Source organism: Chiloscyllium plagiosum, unplaced genomic scaffold (assembly GCF_037043375.1).
Source record: "Chiloscyllium plagiosum isolate Xiang-an unplaced genomic scaffold, Cpla_swu_hap1 HiC_scaffold_15, whole genome shotgun sequence".
In the NCBI taxonomy this organism is placed as follows: domain Eukaryota; kingdom Metazoa; phylum Chordata; class Chondrichthyes; order Orectolobiformes; family Hemiscylliidae; genus Chiloscyllium; species Chiloscyllium plagiosum.
This window is the reverse complement of record NW_028270153.1, coordinates 26562541-26582343: the sequence shown is the minus strand read 5'-3', so window position 1 is coordinate 26582343 and position 19803 is coordinate 26562541. Positions and strand designations below refer to the sequence as shown.

At 40.0% G+C, this 19803-nt stretch overlaps 1 protein-coding gene across 4 annotated transcripts in view; it reads right to left on the bottom strand.

Annotated features, from left to right (window-relative positions):
* The window catches only part of l3mbtl1 (L3MBTL histone methyl-lysine binding protein 1), a 93926-nt gene extending 75273 nt beyond the window's left edge, over positions 1-18653 (bottom strand). The window contains exons 1-5 of one of the 4 annotated variants that reach the window (XM_043710564.2): positions 18638-18653; positions 15354-15425; positions 13905-14072; positions 11686-11894; positions 7495-7645 (exon numbers count right to left, since the gene is read on the bottom strand). In XM_043710564.2, coding sequence (XP_043566499.2) covers positions 7495-7645; positions 11686-11894; positions 13905-14040 — 496 coding nt within the window. In that variant the 5' untranslated portion in view covers positions 14041-14072; positions 15354-15425; positions 18638-18653. Of the gene's footprint in view, positions 1-7494; positions 7646-11685; positions 11895-13904; positions 14073-15353; positions 15426-17774; positions 17797-18127; positions 18395-18637 lie in introns of those variants that run through there. The other 3 variants (XM_087994832.1, XM_043710565.2, XM_087994831.1) reach the window with 3 other exon arrangements.
* Positions 18654-19803: the final 1150 nt, after the last annotated feature.

Below are 19803 nucleotides of genomic sequence, written 5' to 3'. Positions count from 1 at the left end.
GATAAACCTATGTTGCATTCCCTCCCTTGTCAATATATTATTCCTAAGGCATGGTGCCCATAACACCAGTTCACAGTTTGCCTGAAGGTCCAGTCTCAAAGCAGCAAGTTTCAAAAAGTCACTAGCAGAATTATTCTTTATTTTTTATCTGTGAACAACACGGTTTCCATGGTCTATCACACAAATATACAGAAAAGTCTAGGAAGTGTGGAATTATTGCTCATGGAAAATAAATCTTCTGCTCACTGGTGGTGAGCCTGAAGGCAGAAGGTGCTTTTAAATAGTTGGACAGGTGTCATACCTCAATCCCTTCATACAGAATCAAAAACACCAAACAAAAATCATTATATTGAGCAACGTTCTAAAATGCAGAGGTATTGTCGGTAAATGCAACAGCAAAATGTTGTGATACATTATTTTTTGAGATAATCTGCAACTTTGTGTAGGTCAAACTGTCTCTGAACTGTTTACATGCTCTTTTTATTTGCAGGTCAGGCAGGTGATCATCTGGGAACTTTAGGAAGAAAACTCCAAAGGGTATTCACCATGATGTTTTTCAGCTGCAGCAGAAACTCGAAGGGCGGGAGCTTGGACCAGGGGCCTGCTGGGAGCGGTGAGTCACTGATTAGAGCTTTTTATATTTGAAATCAGAGAGCAGAGGTTTCTTGGAAAAGAGGGACTTCTTCTTTCTATTTCCATCCAGCTATATAAGTCTGTGTTTTCTAAACCCGAGACTTTTGTAGGGCCTCCCACCCAACCACCTCCTCTAACCTTAAAGACCAGGGACACATCAGGTAAGCATCTCTTCTTTTTCACTTTGTGACAAGGGGACTAGCAAGGATGGCAGTGCTGGGAGAGGAATGTTCCTCCTGCACGATGTCTGAGGTGAGGGACGCCATTACTGTCCCATCCAAGTACATCTGCAGGAAGTGCACCCAACTCTCGCTCCTCCAAGACTGTTAGGGAACTGGAGTGGGAGCTGGATGATCTTCGGATCATTCGGGAGGCAGAGGCTGTGATTGATATGAGTTACAGGGAAGTAGTTAAGCACTCCTAGGAACAAAGAAAGCAGGGTAACTGTTCGAAGGGGGAAAAAGCAGTCAGTGGAGGGATCCCCTGTGGCCGTTCCCCTGAAAAACATGTATTCCGTTTTGGATACTGTTGGTGGGGGGGTGGGGGGTACTTACCAGGGTTGTGCAGTGGGGCCCAGGTCTCTGGCACGGAGCCTGTCCCAGTGCACATAAGGGAAGGAGGGTAAAAAGGAGAGTGTTAGTCACTGGGGACTCGATAGTTAGAAGGTCACATAGAAGGTTTGTTGGGAACGAATGAGACTCACAGTTGGTGTGTTGCCTCCCGGTTGCCAGGGTCCGTGATATCTCGGATCGTATTTTTGGGGTCCTGAAGGGAGAGGGTGACCAGCCCCAAGTAATGGTCCATGTCGGTACCAATGACATAGGTAGAAAGAGGCATAGGGATGTAAGGCAGGATTTCAGGGAGCTAGGGTAGAAGCTGATAGCGAGAACAAACAGAGTTGTTATCTCTGGTTTGTTATCTGTGCCACGTGATAGCAAGGCAAGGAAGAGGGAGAGATATCAGCTGAACACGTGGCTGCAAGGATGGTGCAGGAGGGAGGGTTTCAGTACTTGGATAATTGGGGCTCATTCTGGGGAAGGTGGGACCTGTACAAACAGGATGGTCTTCACTTGAAGCAGAGGAGTACTAATATCCTGGGTGGGAAATTTGCTGGTGCTATTCAGGTGGGTTTAAACTAGCTCAGCAGGGGGATGGGAACCTAAGGTGTAGCTCCAGTGCACAGGAGGATGAGCGTAGGGAGGACAGGGACAGGATTTCACTGTCACAGGTGTGTGCTGGCAGACAGCAAAGTGGTTTGAAGTGTGTCTACTTCAACACCAGAAGTATCCGATATAAGGTAGGTGAGTTGCAGCATGGGTAGGTACCTGGGACTTCGATGTTGTGGCCATTTCGGAGACATGGATAGAGCAGGGTGAGGAATGAATGTTGCAGGTTCCAGGGTTTAGATCTTTCATTAAGAACAGGCAAGGTGGTAAAAGAGGGGGAGACGCGGCCTTGTTAGTCAAGGATAGTATAACGGTGGCTGAAAGAACTTTTGACAAGAACTCGTCTACTGAGGTAGTGTGGGCTGAGATTAGAAACAGGAGAGGAGAGGTCACACTGCTTGGAGTTTTTTATAGGCCTCCGCAGAGTTCCACGGAGGTGGAAGAGAGGATTGGCAAAATGATTCTGGGTAGGACTGAAAGGAACAGGGTGGTCATTATGGGGACTGTAACTTCCCCAACATTGACTGGAAATGCTATAACTCTCGTACATCGGATGAATCAGTTTTTGTCCAATGTGTGCAGGAGGGTTTCCTGACACAGTATGTCGAAGGGCCGGCAAGAGGGGAGGCCATACTGGATCTGGTGCTTGGTAATGAACCAGGCCAGGTATTTGATTTAGTTTTAGGTGAGCACTTTGGAGGGAGTGACCATAATTCAGTTATGTTTAGTTTAGTGATGGAAAGGGATCAGTACATGCCACAGGTTAAGAGTTATTGATGGGGCAAGGGCAATTATAATGCGATTAGGCAAGAATTAAGATGCATAGAATGGGGTAGCAAAATGCAGGGGAGGCAGACAATGGAAATGTGGAGCTGGTTTAAGGAACAGATATTGCATGTCCTTGATAGGTATGTCCCTGTCAGGCAGAGAGGAAGTGATAAGGTAAGGGAACTGTGGTTTACTACAGAAATTGCATCTCTAGTTAAAGAGAAGGAGGCTTATGTGTTGATGAGGCAAGATGGTTCAGATGAGGCGATGGAGAGTTACAGATCAGCTGGGAAGGATTTAACGAGAGAGTTAAGAAGAGCAACAAGAGGACACGAGCAGTCTTTAGCAAATAGAATAAAGGAGAACCCTAAAGCTTTCTATAGGTAAGTGAGGAATAAAAGGATAACTAGGGTATGAATAGGGCCAGTCAAAGACTGAAGTGAGAAGTTGAAGGTGAACCCTGTGGAGATCGGAGAGGTGCTAAATGAACATTTCGCATCGGTTTTCACTCAGGAAAAGGAGAATATTGTAGAAGAGAAGAATGAGGTATGAAATACTAGACTAGAAAAGATCAAGGTTAGTTACAAACAGGTTTTATCAATTTGAGAAGGAGTGAAAGTAGACAAGTCCCCTGGGCTGGATGGGATTTATCTGAGGATTCTCTGGGAAGCTAGGGAGGAGATAACAGAGCCTTTGGCTTTGATATTTGAATCGTCATTGTCTACAGGTTTAGTACCAGAGGACTGGAGGATTGCAAATGTTGTGCCCTTGTTCAAGAAGGGCAGTAGAGAAGACCCAGGTAATTATAGACCAGTGAGCCTTACTTCTGTTGTAGGAAAGGTTTTGGAAAGGATTATAAGAGATAAGATTTATAATCATCTAGCAAGCAACAATTTGATTTCAGATAGTCAACATGGTTTCTTCAAGGGCAGGCCGCGTCTCACAAACCTCAGTGAGTTTTTTGAGAAGGTGACCAAGCATGTAGATGAGGGTAGGGCTGTTGACGTGGTATATATGGACTTCAGTAAAGCCTTTGATAAGGTTTTGACATGGTAGGCTGTTGGAGAAAATGCAGAGACATGGAATTGAGCGTGATGTAGCGGTTTGGATTAGAAACTGGTTTTCTGAAAGAAAGTGGTGGTTGAGGGAAAATATTCATCCTGGAGTCCAGTTACTAATGGTATGCCACAAGGATCTGTTTTGGGACCACTGCTGTTTGTCATTTTTATAAATGACCTAGATGCAGAATAGATGGATGGATTAGTAAATTTGCAGATGACACTAAAGTTGGTGGAGTAGTGGACAGTTTGGAAGAAAGTTACAGGTTGCAGGGGGACTTGGATAAATTGTAGAATTGGGCTGAGAGGTGGCAAATGGAGTTTAATGCATCTAAATGTGAGGAGATGCACTTTGGGAAGAATAACAGGAAGGCAGAGTACTGGGTCAATGGAAAGATTCTTGGTCGTGTGGATGTGCAGAGGGATCTTGGAGTCCATGTAAGTTGCCACCCAGGTTGATAGTGCTGTTAAGAAGGCACAGTGTGTTAGGTTTCATTGGTAGAGGGATTGCGTTCCAGAGCCGCAATATCATGCTGCAACTATACAAAATGCTAGCGCAGCCGCACTTGGAATATTGTGTACAGTTCTGGTTGCCATATTTCGGGAAGGATGTGGAAGCATTGGAAAAGATGCAGAGGAGATTTACCAGGATGTTGCCTGGTCTGAAGGGAATGTCTTATGAGGAAAGACTTGGGTCTGTCCTCATTGGAAAGAAGAAGGATAAGAGGGGATTTGATAGAGACATACAAGATGATCAGAGAATTAGATAGGGTAGACAGTGAAAGTCTTTTTCCTAGGATGGTGACATCAGCTTGTACGAGGGGGCATAACTACAAATTGTGGGATGATAGATTTAAGACAGATGTCAGAGGCAGGTTCGTTACTCAGAGTGGTAAGGGCATGGAATGCCCTGCCTGCCAATGTAGTTAACTCAGCCACATTAGGGAGATTTAAACAATCCTTAGATAAGCACATGGATGATGATGGGATAGTGTAGGGGGGACGAGCTGAGGCTAGTTCACAAGTCGGCACAACATCAAGGGCCAAAGGGCCTGTTCTGCGTTGTATTGTTCTATGTTACAGTAGACAGTCTGAATGGAGCTTAAACAACTTAGCAAAGAGGATGACTGGTGAATTCACAAATTTACTTGCAAGCACAGCAAATAGCTTGAAGACTTACTGTAATAACCATGCCCCAAAATACTGTATTGTGCCATGTACTGATGTCTCCATCCATGTGATTAAATTCACAGTGCATAGTAGTAGAATTAATTAGGTTATCAAATTTAGATGGAGTAATAGGGTCAGGTTTGTCCTCTTTTAAATCTGTCAAAGAATGGATAGAGTCACAATGGGCCTACTTCTGTTTTCTATAATGCTATGATTCTTCTGTCTCTGCATTCTTGTAGAATGAAGAGAAAGGTGAAGGGACCATGCCTGTGAACAAATACTGTAGCCAAGAATCCGCTACCCATATTTGTTGCTGCTTTTTGCGTTCTCGTCATTTTAGTCATGTTCTGGCATACTTCCAAGGCAGGTGGGATCTGATCTTCCGCTCTAGAGGTAGAGACATTACGACTGCTATGCAAGGTTTAACACCTCCCTTGAGTTACAATATTAAAAGTGACGATCATTTTAAGGATACACTTAAGAGATATTAGAGAGCAACTGATGCTCATTAAAGCACACATTGAAGAGCTGGGTTTTCTGCACCTGGGTGGAGGGGTCTCATTGGAGGATTGCTTCTCCTGAGGGTGCACTCCTGAGCCTGGTCAAGTTGGCTACAAATAGATCCAGGCAGTGGACTGCAGAGGGGGTCATAGCTGCTGATCTCTGCCCCTTTCCACCGTTATTTTCGTGCCTGGGTGTTCTTGGAAAGGGAGCATGCCTGTCAATCAATACTTCTCATGCGTTTAGAGTGAGGTGGACACTGCGGAGCATACAGTGCTTTATCTCCCCCTCCATCTCCATTCTGATTTAGCCTTCTCCCCCTCTCCCTTCCTCTCCCTCACCTTTGATGGTTTGCATGAAACTATTCTATCGGAAACACAAGTAGTGGTCGATAGATGAAAAACGAGTGCCATGGGTGATTTGGAGAGAGGCAAGAAAATCTTTCCATTCGGTGTTAGAGGACTTCTGGATATTAACAAAAAGAATTAGTTTTCTACACCCGGTGTGGGGTGGTGCACATTGGAGGACTTCTTCGTGGAGTTGTTGTGGGTGTGGTCAAAGTGAAAATCAACAGGTCCAGGCAGCAGGCCATGGACGGTGTCACTATTCCTGACTGTCTGCTCCTTTTAAGCAGTTATGTTTGTGTCTAAGCGTCCTTGGAGAGGGAGCATGCCATGCCCACCAACACTCTTGATGTCTCTTCGGAAAGGTGGACCCAGAAGGGTCGGAATATATCATTTTTGCCTCTGACTCTATTTTGATTTAGTCCCCTCCCTCTTTACCTACCTTTCCTTCTCTTTATTTGTCAATGCAATGCCCTGATGTGTTTTGCATGTAAATTGATAAATGACTCTTCTTCAGAAATGGACATGGAGCATTAACAAGGCTTTCTCTCTATAGATATAGTAGGCCTGCTGAGTTTCTCCAGCAATTCTGTTGTTGTTTCACATTTCCAGCATCCGCAGTTCTTTGTTGGATTTTGTATAAAACTATGTTTACTTTTGTAGATTCGGGTAGCTGATTACTAAGTTACAACTTCATTTAATTATAACAAACTCCAGATCGTATGACTTCTCCAATTTCAACATGTGGTAAATGAGGCCAAAATGGTTTAGCCAAACTATCCATTTGTAACTGAGTCATTTCGGCTTGAAAATATATTGATTACTTACAATTGATCTAAAATTGGAATGTTATAACTCATCTCTGTGCCTCTAATGGGGGAGGGAAAATACAGTCAGTGCTCCCAATCCTCTTCTGAGGGCTCTGGCTGGATTTATACATTTTGCAATTTCAGTGCAAGTAGAACTGGACACAGTTAAAATGTTCATTTGACCATTATAGTAGAATTTAGGGGAGGTGATGGCATAGTGGTACTATCGCTAGACTATTAATACAGACACTCAGTTAATGCACTGGGGACCTGGGATTCAAATCCCACCTTGGCATATTGTAGAATTAAATTCAATAAAAATCTGGAATTAAGAGTCTAATGATGATTATAAAACCATTGCAGATTGTTGTAAACATTCATCCAGTTCACCAGTGTTCTTGAGGGAAGGAAACTGCCATCCTTACTTGGTCTGGCCTACATGTGACTCCAGAGTCTAGATTAGAATGGTGCTGGAAAAGCACAGCAGTGCAGGCAGCATCCGAGGAGCAGTAAAATCAACGTTTCGAGCAGAAGCCCTTCATTAGGAATACAGGCAGAGAGCCTGAAGGGTGGAGAGATAAATGAGAGGAGGGTGGGGGTAGGGAGAAAGTGACTCCAGACCCACAGCAATGTGGCTGACTCTTAATTGCCCTCTGGGTAATTAGGGATGAGCAATAACTGCTGACTTGGTCAGCGTTGCCCACATCTAGTGAATGAATTTTAAAAAGTTGCTGATGTTCACTATTGAGGCTCAAGCATAAACAATAACACTTGATAAAAATATTGGATAACCCCATCACATGTGAAACTGCTTGCTTGCAAAGGTGTCATTATCTTTACCAGAAGGAAGAAAATTGTAAGAAAAGAAAGAGGCCATCTTCCATCCACAAGATCCCTAAAGGGCTAACAAAAGAACAATTCCAAAATATATGGAACAGAAAATAACTCTAAATGCACTGTGCACTTAGATTGAGTACAATGGCAAATTGACTTTATGCTGAAACCAGCAGCGCAATACATTTCCCAGTGGATATATATATCTTACATTCATTAGGAGAAGTTATATTCCAGCTAGCCTCACTGCAAGCATCACTCTCCGCTTTCGCGTTGGTCTCTACAGACACCTCTGACATTGACTCTGTCACAATACCTTCTGTGCTGATAACCTCCAGGACACCAAATTCATTCAATCGGAACTAAAAAAATAAACAAATACATTATTTAATGCTCATCCAACAAAATAACAGAGACACTTTAAAGCTGCAAAAATTGAACTAGTGCACCAATATAATGATACAATATTTTGTTCCATTTAATTCCCTTTGATTTTAAAGAGAAATCAAAATAGTTTCCAAAATTATATTTTACTTCGGTTTCAAAAACTTACTGAATAGTATAAAATTAAGTTCTTGATTTAATTCCAGTTGAAAAAGCAGAGAAAAAAAATCACACAATTAATGGACATATATTGGTTTGATGTAACTGATTTTTGATGCAATTAAAGAAATCATTGAACCATATAACATAGATAGAGACCATTCATCCCACAGTGCTGTTTGGAAGAGTTGCCTAATTAGTCTCAATCCTCTACTGTTTCTCCATAACCCGACATATGATTCTTCCTAAATGCATACCCAAATCCCTGTTCAAAGTTACTGTTGAATCTCCTGCTACCACCCTTTCAAGCAGTGCATTCCAGATCATAACAATTCACTGTGTAAAAGAACGTTTCTGCTTCCCTTAACTCTCTGTGCCTACTAGTTACTGACCCTCTGCTGATGGAAACAGCTTAGATCAATAAATTCATCAAAAGTTATTTGGAATTATTTCATTGGGCTTCATGAGATACTGTGATTCAGAATTAAAAAGGTATTAAATAGTTTTGTTTTTACAACCAATTCCATACAGAGCGCATGGAAAGAGCCGGTGTTTTTTTCTGACAATATTGTATGGTATAATCTCTGTAAGATAAATGTAACCAAGTTAATCTTATTTTCTTATTAAATATGCTACTCTTAAAAAGTGGCTGAGATAATTCATTTTGAGGACGATTCCCATGCATTGATTTGGACAGCACTTATTCTCCACGTACAAAGCGTAGAAAAAAGAGAAAAACTAAGTTTTTGCTGTGTTTACAATATCTATGATTTCATAGGCCCTAGAGAGACACTAATATGCATTTGCCTTCAATACATCTTTATCTGAAGTCATAATTCAAATAAGGCAGAAGGGGAGATTTCTGGTACCTACATCACTCTCCTGACATGACAGCTGTAACACAAAGGGTGACACGGTGGCTCAGTGCCTCACAGCACTGGGTTTGATTCCAACCTCAGAGTTTTTATGGAGTTTGCACATTCTCCCCGTGTCTGTGTGGGTTTCCTCCGGGTGCTCTGGTTTTCTCCCACAATCCAAAGGTGTGCAGGTTAGGTGAATTGGCCATGCTAAGTTGCCCATGGTGTTCAGGGATGTGTAGGTTAGGTGCATTAGTCAGGGGTAAATGTAGAGTGGTAGGGGAATGGGTCTGGGTGGGTTGCTCATCAGAGGTTGGGTGTGGACTTATTGGGCCAATTGGCCTGTTTCCACAGTAGGGATTGTATGATAAACAAAGGTATTACAAGAAATTGGCAATAGAAATATCAGCAGAACAACACCTCAAATTAAAGGGTTTGAGAATGCTCAGTAAAAAGAGGGTTCAAGTATCAGTTGCAATTGTCTTCCAAACTGTGGGTCTTGGCTGCTCTGTGCAAGAGAATTTGATATGCATAATTCTAAAACAACACTTTGCACCTAGTCCACTTTATTACTTCTTTAGGTCATCACCCGCATTAGAAATTCTCCAGTTTCATGCAGAGCCTACATGGTTTCATCAAAAAGAAATCCTGCTTTATTAGTTTATTGGAGTCCTTTGATGAAGTAACTTGTTCTGCTGATCTCATCTCATCCTCAACTCCACTTCCCTGCCTCTTTTCCATAACCCTTCAACCCATTATGAATTAAAATCTATTTCCTCCTCAAGTTTACTCAATGTCCCAGCATTCACCACACGCTGGGGTACTGAATTCCACAGATTCATGACCCTTTGAGAGAAGTAATTTCTCAACTCAGTTTAAATCTGTTACCTCTTATCCTAAAACTATGACCTCTTCTTCTAGATTGCCCCACTCGAGGAAACATTCTATGTCGACTTTGTCAATCCCTTTAGCATTTTATATACCTCAACTGGATCTTTTCTCATTCTTCTAAATTCCAGACAGTATAGCCCTAAATTACTCAATCTCTCTACATCAGAAGAGGACATAAGGAGCCTACAAAGGCATATAGAAAGGTTAAGTGAGTGGTCAAAGAATTGGGAAATGGAGTATAATAGGGGCAAATGTGAAACTGTACATTTTAAGAAATTATATTATAAAAGCATATTATCTGAATCATGATGGTTGCAGGTTTCAGCGAGGTCTGGGTGTTCTAGTATGAATCGCAGAAGTTTAGTATGTAGGTCTAGCAAGTACTCAATAAACCCAGTAGAACATTATGCTTTATTATGAGGGGAACTGAATGGAAGAGTAAGGTGGCCATGTAGTTACGCAGGACACTGGTGAAACCGCATCTGGACTACTATGTACCATATTGGTTACTGTACATATGGGAGAATGTTAATGTGTTGGAAGTAGTTCAGAGAAGGTTTACTACACTAACATCTGGAGTGAGCAGATTGCTTTATGAGGAAAGGCTAGACAGGCTAGGTCTGTATCCTCTGGAGTTTAGAAAAGTCAGAGATGGCTTAATTGAAGCATATAAGATCCTGAGGAAACTTGACTAGGTGGATGTTGAAAGGATGCATCCTGTTGTGAAATAATCTAGAATTAGGTGTCATAGTTTAAAAAGGAGATGCTGATTTAAAACAGAGATGAAGCAATTTTCTTTCTCTCAGAGAGCTGTGTGCCTTTGGAATTCTTTTCCTCAAAAAGGCAGTGGATGCAAAGTTTTCAAACTGTTTCAACAAGGAGGTAGATAGGTTCTTGATTACCAAGGGGATTAAACATTATTGGAGATATGTAGCAATATGGTAATGAGGTTAACATCAATCAGCCATGATCTTATTAAATGGAGGAACAGGCTCTTCCTGTTGCTTGTTTGTAACTTCAGAAGCAACCAGCCAGTGATTTATTTTTCAAGTGCAAATGGAACTAACTAGTTGATCTACTGACATCAGGACATCATATCCCTAAAATTTCTTCAGAATTCAATCAACAGCTGGTCGAAGCATTTACTGCATTGTCCACAGTGCTCCAAGATGCAGAAGCAGTTTGGAAGACCTGTTTAAAAAGAATCTTTACAGGGCCAGCAAGTTAGGAACAGGACTATATCGCCATTAAATGATATCATGGCTAATCCTTGGCATAATCTATTATATTTATCTTTGCCCATTTTTAAAATTATCTTTAATTAACAAAAATCTATCAATATCAGATTTATATTTAACAACTGATATACCATCATTGCCATTTGAGGAGGGCAGTTCAAAATGTCTTCCACCCTCTGGTATTGAAGTGTTCCTTAATATCACATCTAAAAGATTTGGCTCTATCTTCACGGTTATGTCCCCTCATCCTTTACTTCCCAAACAGTGGAAATAGTTTCCATTTGCCCAATTTGATCCCATTATCCTTTGAAAGCTTCATCAAGTCACGACCTAACCTTTTAAATTTCAGTGGATTCCTGTTTGCTAAATTGCACTTCATAATTAAATCCTTAGAATCTAGATTTATCATTCTCGTGAATTGGAGGAAACCATAGCTGGTAATATTGCCAAAATATAAAAACAACTTTCCTTATCCACGGTGAGCAAAGTAAACATAAATTTTGCTTCATATTCAGATCAACATTCTATCTAATGCAAGTCCTTATTTGTGAACTTATTAACCAAATTTGATCAGGTTTACTGATGGCCACACAGCTGCACAGCCTACAGTCACTTATTCGCAGGTTCACATACCAACGAAACAACAAGCAAAACTGGGAGAGATATTACCTTACAAAAATATCTCCATGTGAGACACTGTCTCAAAGCGGATCAAGAAAAAAGATCAAAATGGTTACCAGGAGAAAGGGAAAGTGTGCTGTAACACAAAATGCCTCTACTTGCTTGATGGATTGTATCTATTATTTAGTATATTTTGTAAAAGGAGAAAAGAATGAATATTTCATAATGTAGAGTTCAATCAGGAAAGCTCACCTTCAAATTGCTCCCAGGTAAGGTAGCAATGCCATCTTTCCATTCCAAAACACTGACCATGTCACATTTGTGTGCTCCAGTAGTCTGCGGACTAATTGCTGCAGTCACTGGCACAGCGCTGTCGGACTGTTGCCCTTCAATTGGCAAAGAAGCACCTTGATTTTCTCTGGAGAAACCCTGAGGTTTTCGATTATTCTCGGTTGCATTGACTGAATTTATATTTGGAAGAAAGTAGAGACAAACAAAATCTGGCAATACATTTAACAAGCCTATAACAAATTTGCATTCCCGGACACCCTTAAACCTATAAATAAAACTGTAATAACCTTGACGCGTGTTATATTCATAGTGGGTAAAATTAACATTTTAATGTTTTTGTCCTGGCATAATCACAATTGTATTGTTATTTAAAAACAAATTAGAACAATTTCAATTGCTAAAGCAATATAATTTTAGCCACGATGCCTGAATGATATTTGGTTTGAGTAATCAGTTTGCTTTGATCCAGACCAATTCAAATCCTACTGAAAATTGAACTAGAACTGCAATGTTAAGTATTTCTTAACACAGGAATTCAATCAAAATCTTCCTTACACCTTGTAATCTGTTTTTCTTCATTAACCCACATGAGAATTTCTCCCCATACAATGGATTCCACTTGTACCAATGGAGGATAATTTATTCACAAAGCTATTCAGACTCCCTTTCCCATGTACATAATGATTTGAAGTCAATTGTTTCTTATCAAAATTCTCGGAAGTTAAATAACCTACCTTTGTCTATTCAATAACTGTAAAAGACAATTTGATTATTCTTTCATTGGTGTTTATATGAGCCTTCTTAATTAAATAAAAATGCAAGTTACAGGACCACAATACCAACTTCAGATATGTATCGTTGTCTGTATCGGTAAAATTTGTCTTCTTGTGCAAAACAAAAAAGTGAACTTGCCTACAATATATAACTTTATCAACATTCTCCGAAATGTCCCAAATGTAAAATCAGCAGAGGCACCTTTAACACATTGCCTTTGGTCCTGCTACAAGATTTGCGGATACTGGGGTGCCATAGTGAATAAGCTGGAGAAGATTCTGGGAATTGAAGTTAAGGAGGACCCGGTATCCCTCCTTTTGGGGCTACTGAATCTGTGAGGAGAAAGTGAGGTCTGTAGATGCTGGAGATCAGAGATGGAAATGTGTTGCTGGACCTGCTGTGCTTTTCCAGCAACACATTTCCATCTCGGCTACTGAATCTGCCCTCTCTGGGTGAGCAGGGGAAGAGGTTATTTAACATTCTTACATACTATGCGAGGAAGAACATTCTAATGATATTAGAAAAACCTCCAGGTCTTGCGGAGTGGCGCAGACTTGTGATGGAGTATGTCCCCCATGATTACCTGACAAGAATGGAACGGAGCAATTTTATAAAACATGGCGGCCCTTTCGAAATTACACAGACATGGACCTATTTGCGGTACTGATTGGGGCCTTTATATCGCCACGAGGGCTGTATATAGTGGTGTGGGGGCCCTGTGAGGGGGTGTGTGCATGGGAGGAGGCCTGGCAAATATAAGTATAATAACGTTACTCTCGTAGACGGGAGCTTCACAAAGGTGTGGTAAGTGGAGTGATGTAATGTAGTGTAATGTAATGTGATTTTATTTTATTGGATTGTAATTTAATTTAAAACTATTGCATTTAATTTGAGTTTATTTTAATTTGGGTTAAGTTAAGTAAAAATGAGATGATTGTATCTTGAAGAGTTCTAGGCAGTTTATTGTTAACATTGCTGTAATACAATAATGGGATATTATTTCTACTGTTCTGTATTTCTGTCCTTTTATAACTTTTCATTTTTTCTGTTAATAGAGTAAAACATTTTCAATAAACATATGTATAAAAAATTATCAACTAAAAACACAATATCTGATATGACTTGAATTTTAAGCCTATTTATCCATACTTGAATATTTTTACTTTTAATTCTTGTCCAAATATGTTAGATCAACTTAAGGTATCATGGCTAAAATTGTATTGTTTTAGCAAGAAATAAATCAATCACTACCTAGTGAAATACAATTTTCAACTTAAGCCAACTTAGTGTATCATGGCTAAAATTATACTGTTTTAGCAATAAATAGATCAATCACTACCTAGTGAAATACAATTTTTAAATATGTATGTTCATGAATGTTCTTTGTAATGCTAACAGTACAATACCTGGAATAATGAAGGCTTTAGTTGACAGGCGATCATTTTGAGTAGAGCTATTGCTGCTTACTACCTGTACGCTGACATCCCTGGGTGCAGTCACACTGCTAGGCAACAGGACCTCCAATCCCACTCTGCTATTCATGATAATGGCTCACCAGCTGTTTGCGACTGGCTCTGGAGTGAAGTTAGCAAAATTGAACAGTCACTCTTGTTCACAAAATCACAAATTAGGAATTGATTGGTGTTGCATCCTAAGCCTGCTCAGAATATTTGGTTTATTCAGAGCTTTACAAGTTATCAGATACGAAATTTTCAAGAGCTCCAAATTATGTCATATATAATGACATCTCTTCAGTTTTATAGGGAATCTTTCTGGATAATCACTATTAGCAAAACACAACAATTCAATAGTGGGTTCAATTGTCACTTGAAAATGCTGGGAATAGCTAATAAACTGGCTGCATGTAGAGAGAGAAACAAAGTCATGATTGTGATCGGAATCAGTACCTAAAATGTTGAGCAGAATCTTATCAACAATGCAGAGGCCTGCTTTGGAAACAGATGTTCAGGGAATTTTGAGAAAGACACACAGGCGGCTGACATGATGCACTCCACCTCCAGCCAATCATATCACAGGCAAATGAACAATGTCAGCAGCAAATAGCCAATTAGTCTCAAATTTCTAGCCAACTACTGCCAAATTGAAGGCTCCACTGGGTTCAGGTAGAAGATACACCTCATGATCCAGGCAAAGTATGTCAGGTCCCTCGAAGCGACCTCCTGGCAACATGCTTGGGGACCAGCAAGACCTCCTATGTTTAACCAACTGAAACTGGACCCCATGACCCAAGCAGCCTCTGTCACTGGGCCACAGTGTGGCCACTATAATAACGACCTGACAGAAAAATTTTACAGAGCTTGTAATTCTTCAAAGGTCTCCTCGCTTTCAACAGAGCTGCTGGCTGAACAGTGCTGTATGCCCTTCTGTTGGTCCAGCTGGGGAACAGTTTCTGCCATCCTTAGCTCAATGGTGCTCTCAGATACAGCCTCCTAATTCACTACCACTAATTCAATACCATGCAGGAGATTATTCATGGATTACAAGCAAATTTGGGATCTAATCTTGGTCCCAACATCGGAAAATCCTTAAGAATGACAAGATTCTGCCTGCTTTTACTTTCTTTTATCCTGTTAGAAATTATAAACATGTTACTCATATAAATGTGTGCATATGGAGAAGCTCTTGTGTTAAAATGCTCGCCCCTGATTCAAGTCTTATCCAGGACTTTGGGGACATGGGTTCCAATTCCACCATGTTAGATAATAGAAATTAAATTCAAAAAAAATTTGGAATTAACAATCTAATGATGACCATGAAGCCATTGTTGATTGTCAGGAAAAAAAATCTATCTGGGTTCACAAATACCCTGTACGGAAGATAAGTATTGTTCTTACCAGTCTGCCCTACATGCGGCTCCAGAAATGTGGTTGATCCTTAATTGCCCTCTGGGCCAGTGTTGCCCCATCCTGTGAATTAATTTTAAAAACTTATTTTCAACTATACTCTTGCTACCAGTCAAGTAATATAGTGATTTACTTCTTCCAAGTTATTATACTATTTCTGCCTCACCATAGAAACCAAATGCAAATTGAGTGATCATTTTCCTGAATTGATGAATCCACAATCATAATTTACACTGAACTTCTGACTGCTTGCCAATTTAATTTTCCATTCCATTCTCATTGTGTCCTTGGATTTCTATACAGTTTGAGTCAGCCATGGCTTGGAGATTAATAGTCTGGGTTAACGTTTCACCAAGTAATCCTGAACACAAAGTTCTTGCTGACATTCAATGCAGCACTGGGAGAGTGTTGATGTGTTGGAGGTACAATCTTTTGGATGAGACATTAAACCGAATGCTGCTGATGTTCTCAGATGTTTGGAAAAGATTTCTCTTCATCATTTGAAAAAGAATAGGGAAGTTATCCTCAGTGTTCTAGTAAATATTTATTTCTCAGTCAACATCACTGTAACTAATTATCTGTTCATTGTTATACTGTTATTTTGGGAAGCTTGCTGTATACAGATTAGCTTCCTACTTTGTGACTGAAAATTGTTGAATTGGCTTAAAGTGCCAAAAGACATTACATAAATGAATCTGTTTCTTTTCACTAATGATACAATGTAAACTTGAGTAACAGCACCTTTTCTTTCTACTATATAATTAAGAGCCTTCTGACCATCTCACCTCGAGTTTAACAATTTTAACCACTGTTTCAAGTTTCTCTGAGACAGCAAGTGCTGATAATGGATGGCTGCCTCAGCACAACTGGTATTTGAAGAACTATGGACTGGTATTTGTACTGGAAGGATGGACAGGTACATTTCCAGCAGGGTTCATTCCTGACATTTACCTGCCTTATTTTTCCACCCCGGGCCATAAATGCCTCCTTATGCCAGATTTACTATGTAAAGGATAATATTTTATCCTTTAACAATCAGCATCAATCTTTTACATGTTCAACAGTCTCATTATCAGCCTATTTTACCTTATTATTTCCATCAACTTTGCTACTTAATCATTTCATTCACTCTCCCTTTTCCTCCTTTCCTGTTCACCTGCAACATTGCTCCCCCAACAATAAACAAATTGCATTATAGAGAGCTGTTAACAAAAAGTCCCTAGGTATTCCACAAGACTAAAGTATAGTGCTAAGTCAAGTTAGGTCAGATGACCAATAGTGAGAACTAAATGAGCCATTTTAAGGAGTATCTTTAACAAGAGTAGGGTAGAGAGATGAAGAGAAGTAGGGACAATATCCTGGAGCTTGGGGCCTCACAACTGAATGTGCAACCACCTATGGTGGAATGATTAGAACTGTGTATTAAAACTGTGGATTATAAGGCCAGAATTTATAGCACAGATACCTCAGAGATTGAAGAAATAGGGAGACATGAGATCATGGAAGAATTTGAAAATAAAGAATCAAGCCTTGCTTGATCAGGAGCCAATATGAGTCATAAAGCACAGGGTGAGAAAGAATTGAGGGTTTTTGCAAGATAAGAGTTTGTATGACATCACGGTTACAAAGGGTAGAATGTGGAAGATCAGCCAAGACAGCATTGAAACACTCAAGGCTGGAGGTAACAAAGGCACGAACGAGGGTTTTAGTAGCAAAGCAGTTGGCACAGGGACAAAGTTGGGTGATGTAATAAAAGATGGAATTACGCCATAAGCATGAAACCATGAGCTAATTTAAAAGATTTCCAACATCTTCCAGTTTCAACGAAAGATTGTCAACCTTAGATCGTAATGCTGCTTTTATCTCCGCAGACACTGACTGAACTGGTGACGATTTCCAGTTTTTTTAAAAAAAAAATTCCGATTTCCACTGTCTTATTTCTCCTTCCTTATTTTATCCTCAATAATAGTATAACTATTTGGCCCAAAAAGTAAATGTTTGTCAACAACATTGTCCCATTTCATTATCTTGTCACTGTTTTGTCGAGCTATCATTTCCGTGATGTAAACAAATCTTTAATTGTTTTCCACTTTGCCGATTGATTTATAATCAATTATTATGAGATGTAATTGGTCACAAGGGAAATTTCAGAATTGCAATAAAGGATTATAAGGGCTTATAAATGTGTTTTATTAAAATACAGCAATTTTAAAATGTATTATAATAATTCAAAAATTCAGTAACGGTGTTTGCTGACTCTTGACATGTTTCTGTAGTTAAACCACACATTGCATTGCTCTGTGGAATGAGATGATGTTCTACGTGCAACAAATCTTTCCTTTTCGTTATATAAATAATGCATATGGCATGAATTAATTTTAAGATATGTTGCTTGTCAATATCAACATGCACCTTGTTTCCAGCGTCCAATAAATACATTGCCGGACAAATTAAATATTTCTTCACCGGATTTCTGAAAAGGAATGGTAATAATGTTTTTCTTAAAAGTATTTTACACACCCTGTCTGAAATGATCAGAAAAGACAGCAGAATAATATTCTAATTAAAGCAAACAGTGAATCGCTGCATTGTAAAAGGCTACAATGTTATTTGCCACTCCGGTGAATGTGATGATGATAAAGCAGTTAACAAAATAAATCATGATATTCAGATTTACCTGAGCGGGAAATGTCATGGCCATTCATTAGGAATTATCATTTATCTTTATTGACTAATAAAACCATGCATTAGGTTTTATTTCTTACCAAAATGGCGGAGCTGACAGCGAGCCAGAAAACAGAAGCCACAGTAAAATCCAGTGGGATATACTTAGATTTTTATGAACACCCTGAATTGAGATACAAGGGGTGGATGCACCGCCACTGAGCCCCCCGCTTGTCTCTCCCTATGTACGCCTTTAATTCTCAGCAGAGACACAGTTAACCAGAAAGTTGCAATGAAAAAGGTATCAAATTCGCTAAATTGCTACTGCACACACTGCGCGGCACCTCTGAAGCGAATGTGTGCGGAGTTCCCATCGATTCCCTGAGCCCCCTCGTGTAAATGTACACGATATTTAGTTAAAAACTGACACCCGCTGTAAAATAGAATGCAACTCAAAGGCAATGAATTAACTTGGCAGGAATGTAAGGGGGGGGGGGGGAAGAACGTAAAATAAAGGCTGACGCTATTTGCACCCATTGGGATTCTTGCCTCTTTTCCCACTATAGTCTTTTACGATATTTTACTAATAGTGAAATAATTGGTTTCCTTACCAATACAATGCTCACTTGCGTCTTAGCTGCGAGGCTGAGTGATGAGAGTGCGCATGTGCAATGCTCTCATACTGTCACCCCTCCTTCTGCAGATACTCCAGCTTTTTGCACAATTTCTGGGACAATATGGGTTTTACCTTCAATTCCCAACAGGTTCGTTTTTTCTTTGTTTCACTTAAAGAATTTTTTTTTATTTAAAACTCCAAGTCTAATTTTTAGAGGCTTTGGAAATCCTCTGCCCACAACATTGAACATGGGCAGGAAATGTGAGAATATAGGGCAAAAATGAAAAATTCAGAATCTCGTCGCTCAGAAAAATATCTCTGATTTTCTACTTAAGGTTCAAACGGTGAGTTTCAAATTTCCTAGTAGCTAATAACCCCCCCAATTTCCATACACTTGCATCACATTCATGGTCCATTTCAACTTAATTCCACACCTTCCCAATGTTTTCTTTCCCCAAGAAACTAAAAGCACCAACTCCTAACATGAAAATCTGCAAAAATATCGAGCAGCAAGTCACAGCTTGCTTCTCTGAGCCTTCATCAAACTCTGCTTTCACCACAATGTCCTTGTATACTCCAATGGATGCTGCCCTCCTCCTACCCTTCATCCAAACCAGCCAATAAGCCACCAATCTCTGCACATCATGATGACTGAATGCTCTTCAGTCAACATCAGATTTTCAAGACTTCATTAGGGAGCTCACAGACACATATACTTAAATGTTGCTGCCTGTGTCAATCAAGGGACATGGCCAAATGTAGTATATCAGTCCTGTAATTTCTATAAGTCAATATCTTCTGTGGTTAGACAAAAGGAGGGATGAAGTTTGATGATTGTGGATGGAAAAACCATTTGGTGTCAGTATAGGAACAGGATAGCGAGGTGTCCCCAATGAATGAATGGGAAGTGCAGAGAGCCAAAATGGTAAATAGTGAGGCAGCCATTGACTGGCTATGCAATAACGTACACTGCAGTCCTTGACATTTGGCAAGATGCATGCAGTGGCAGAGTTATAGTAAATGGTACCCTGTGAGTGTGAGCAAAGATGGTGGAATTTACTCTGATGGAGCACCAATCATTCACATTTGTCCTGCTACGCTATGCACTGTTTCACTTAGGACATTGCATTGACTATGGGCTGCTTTTGCAGTTTAGGCTAG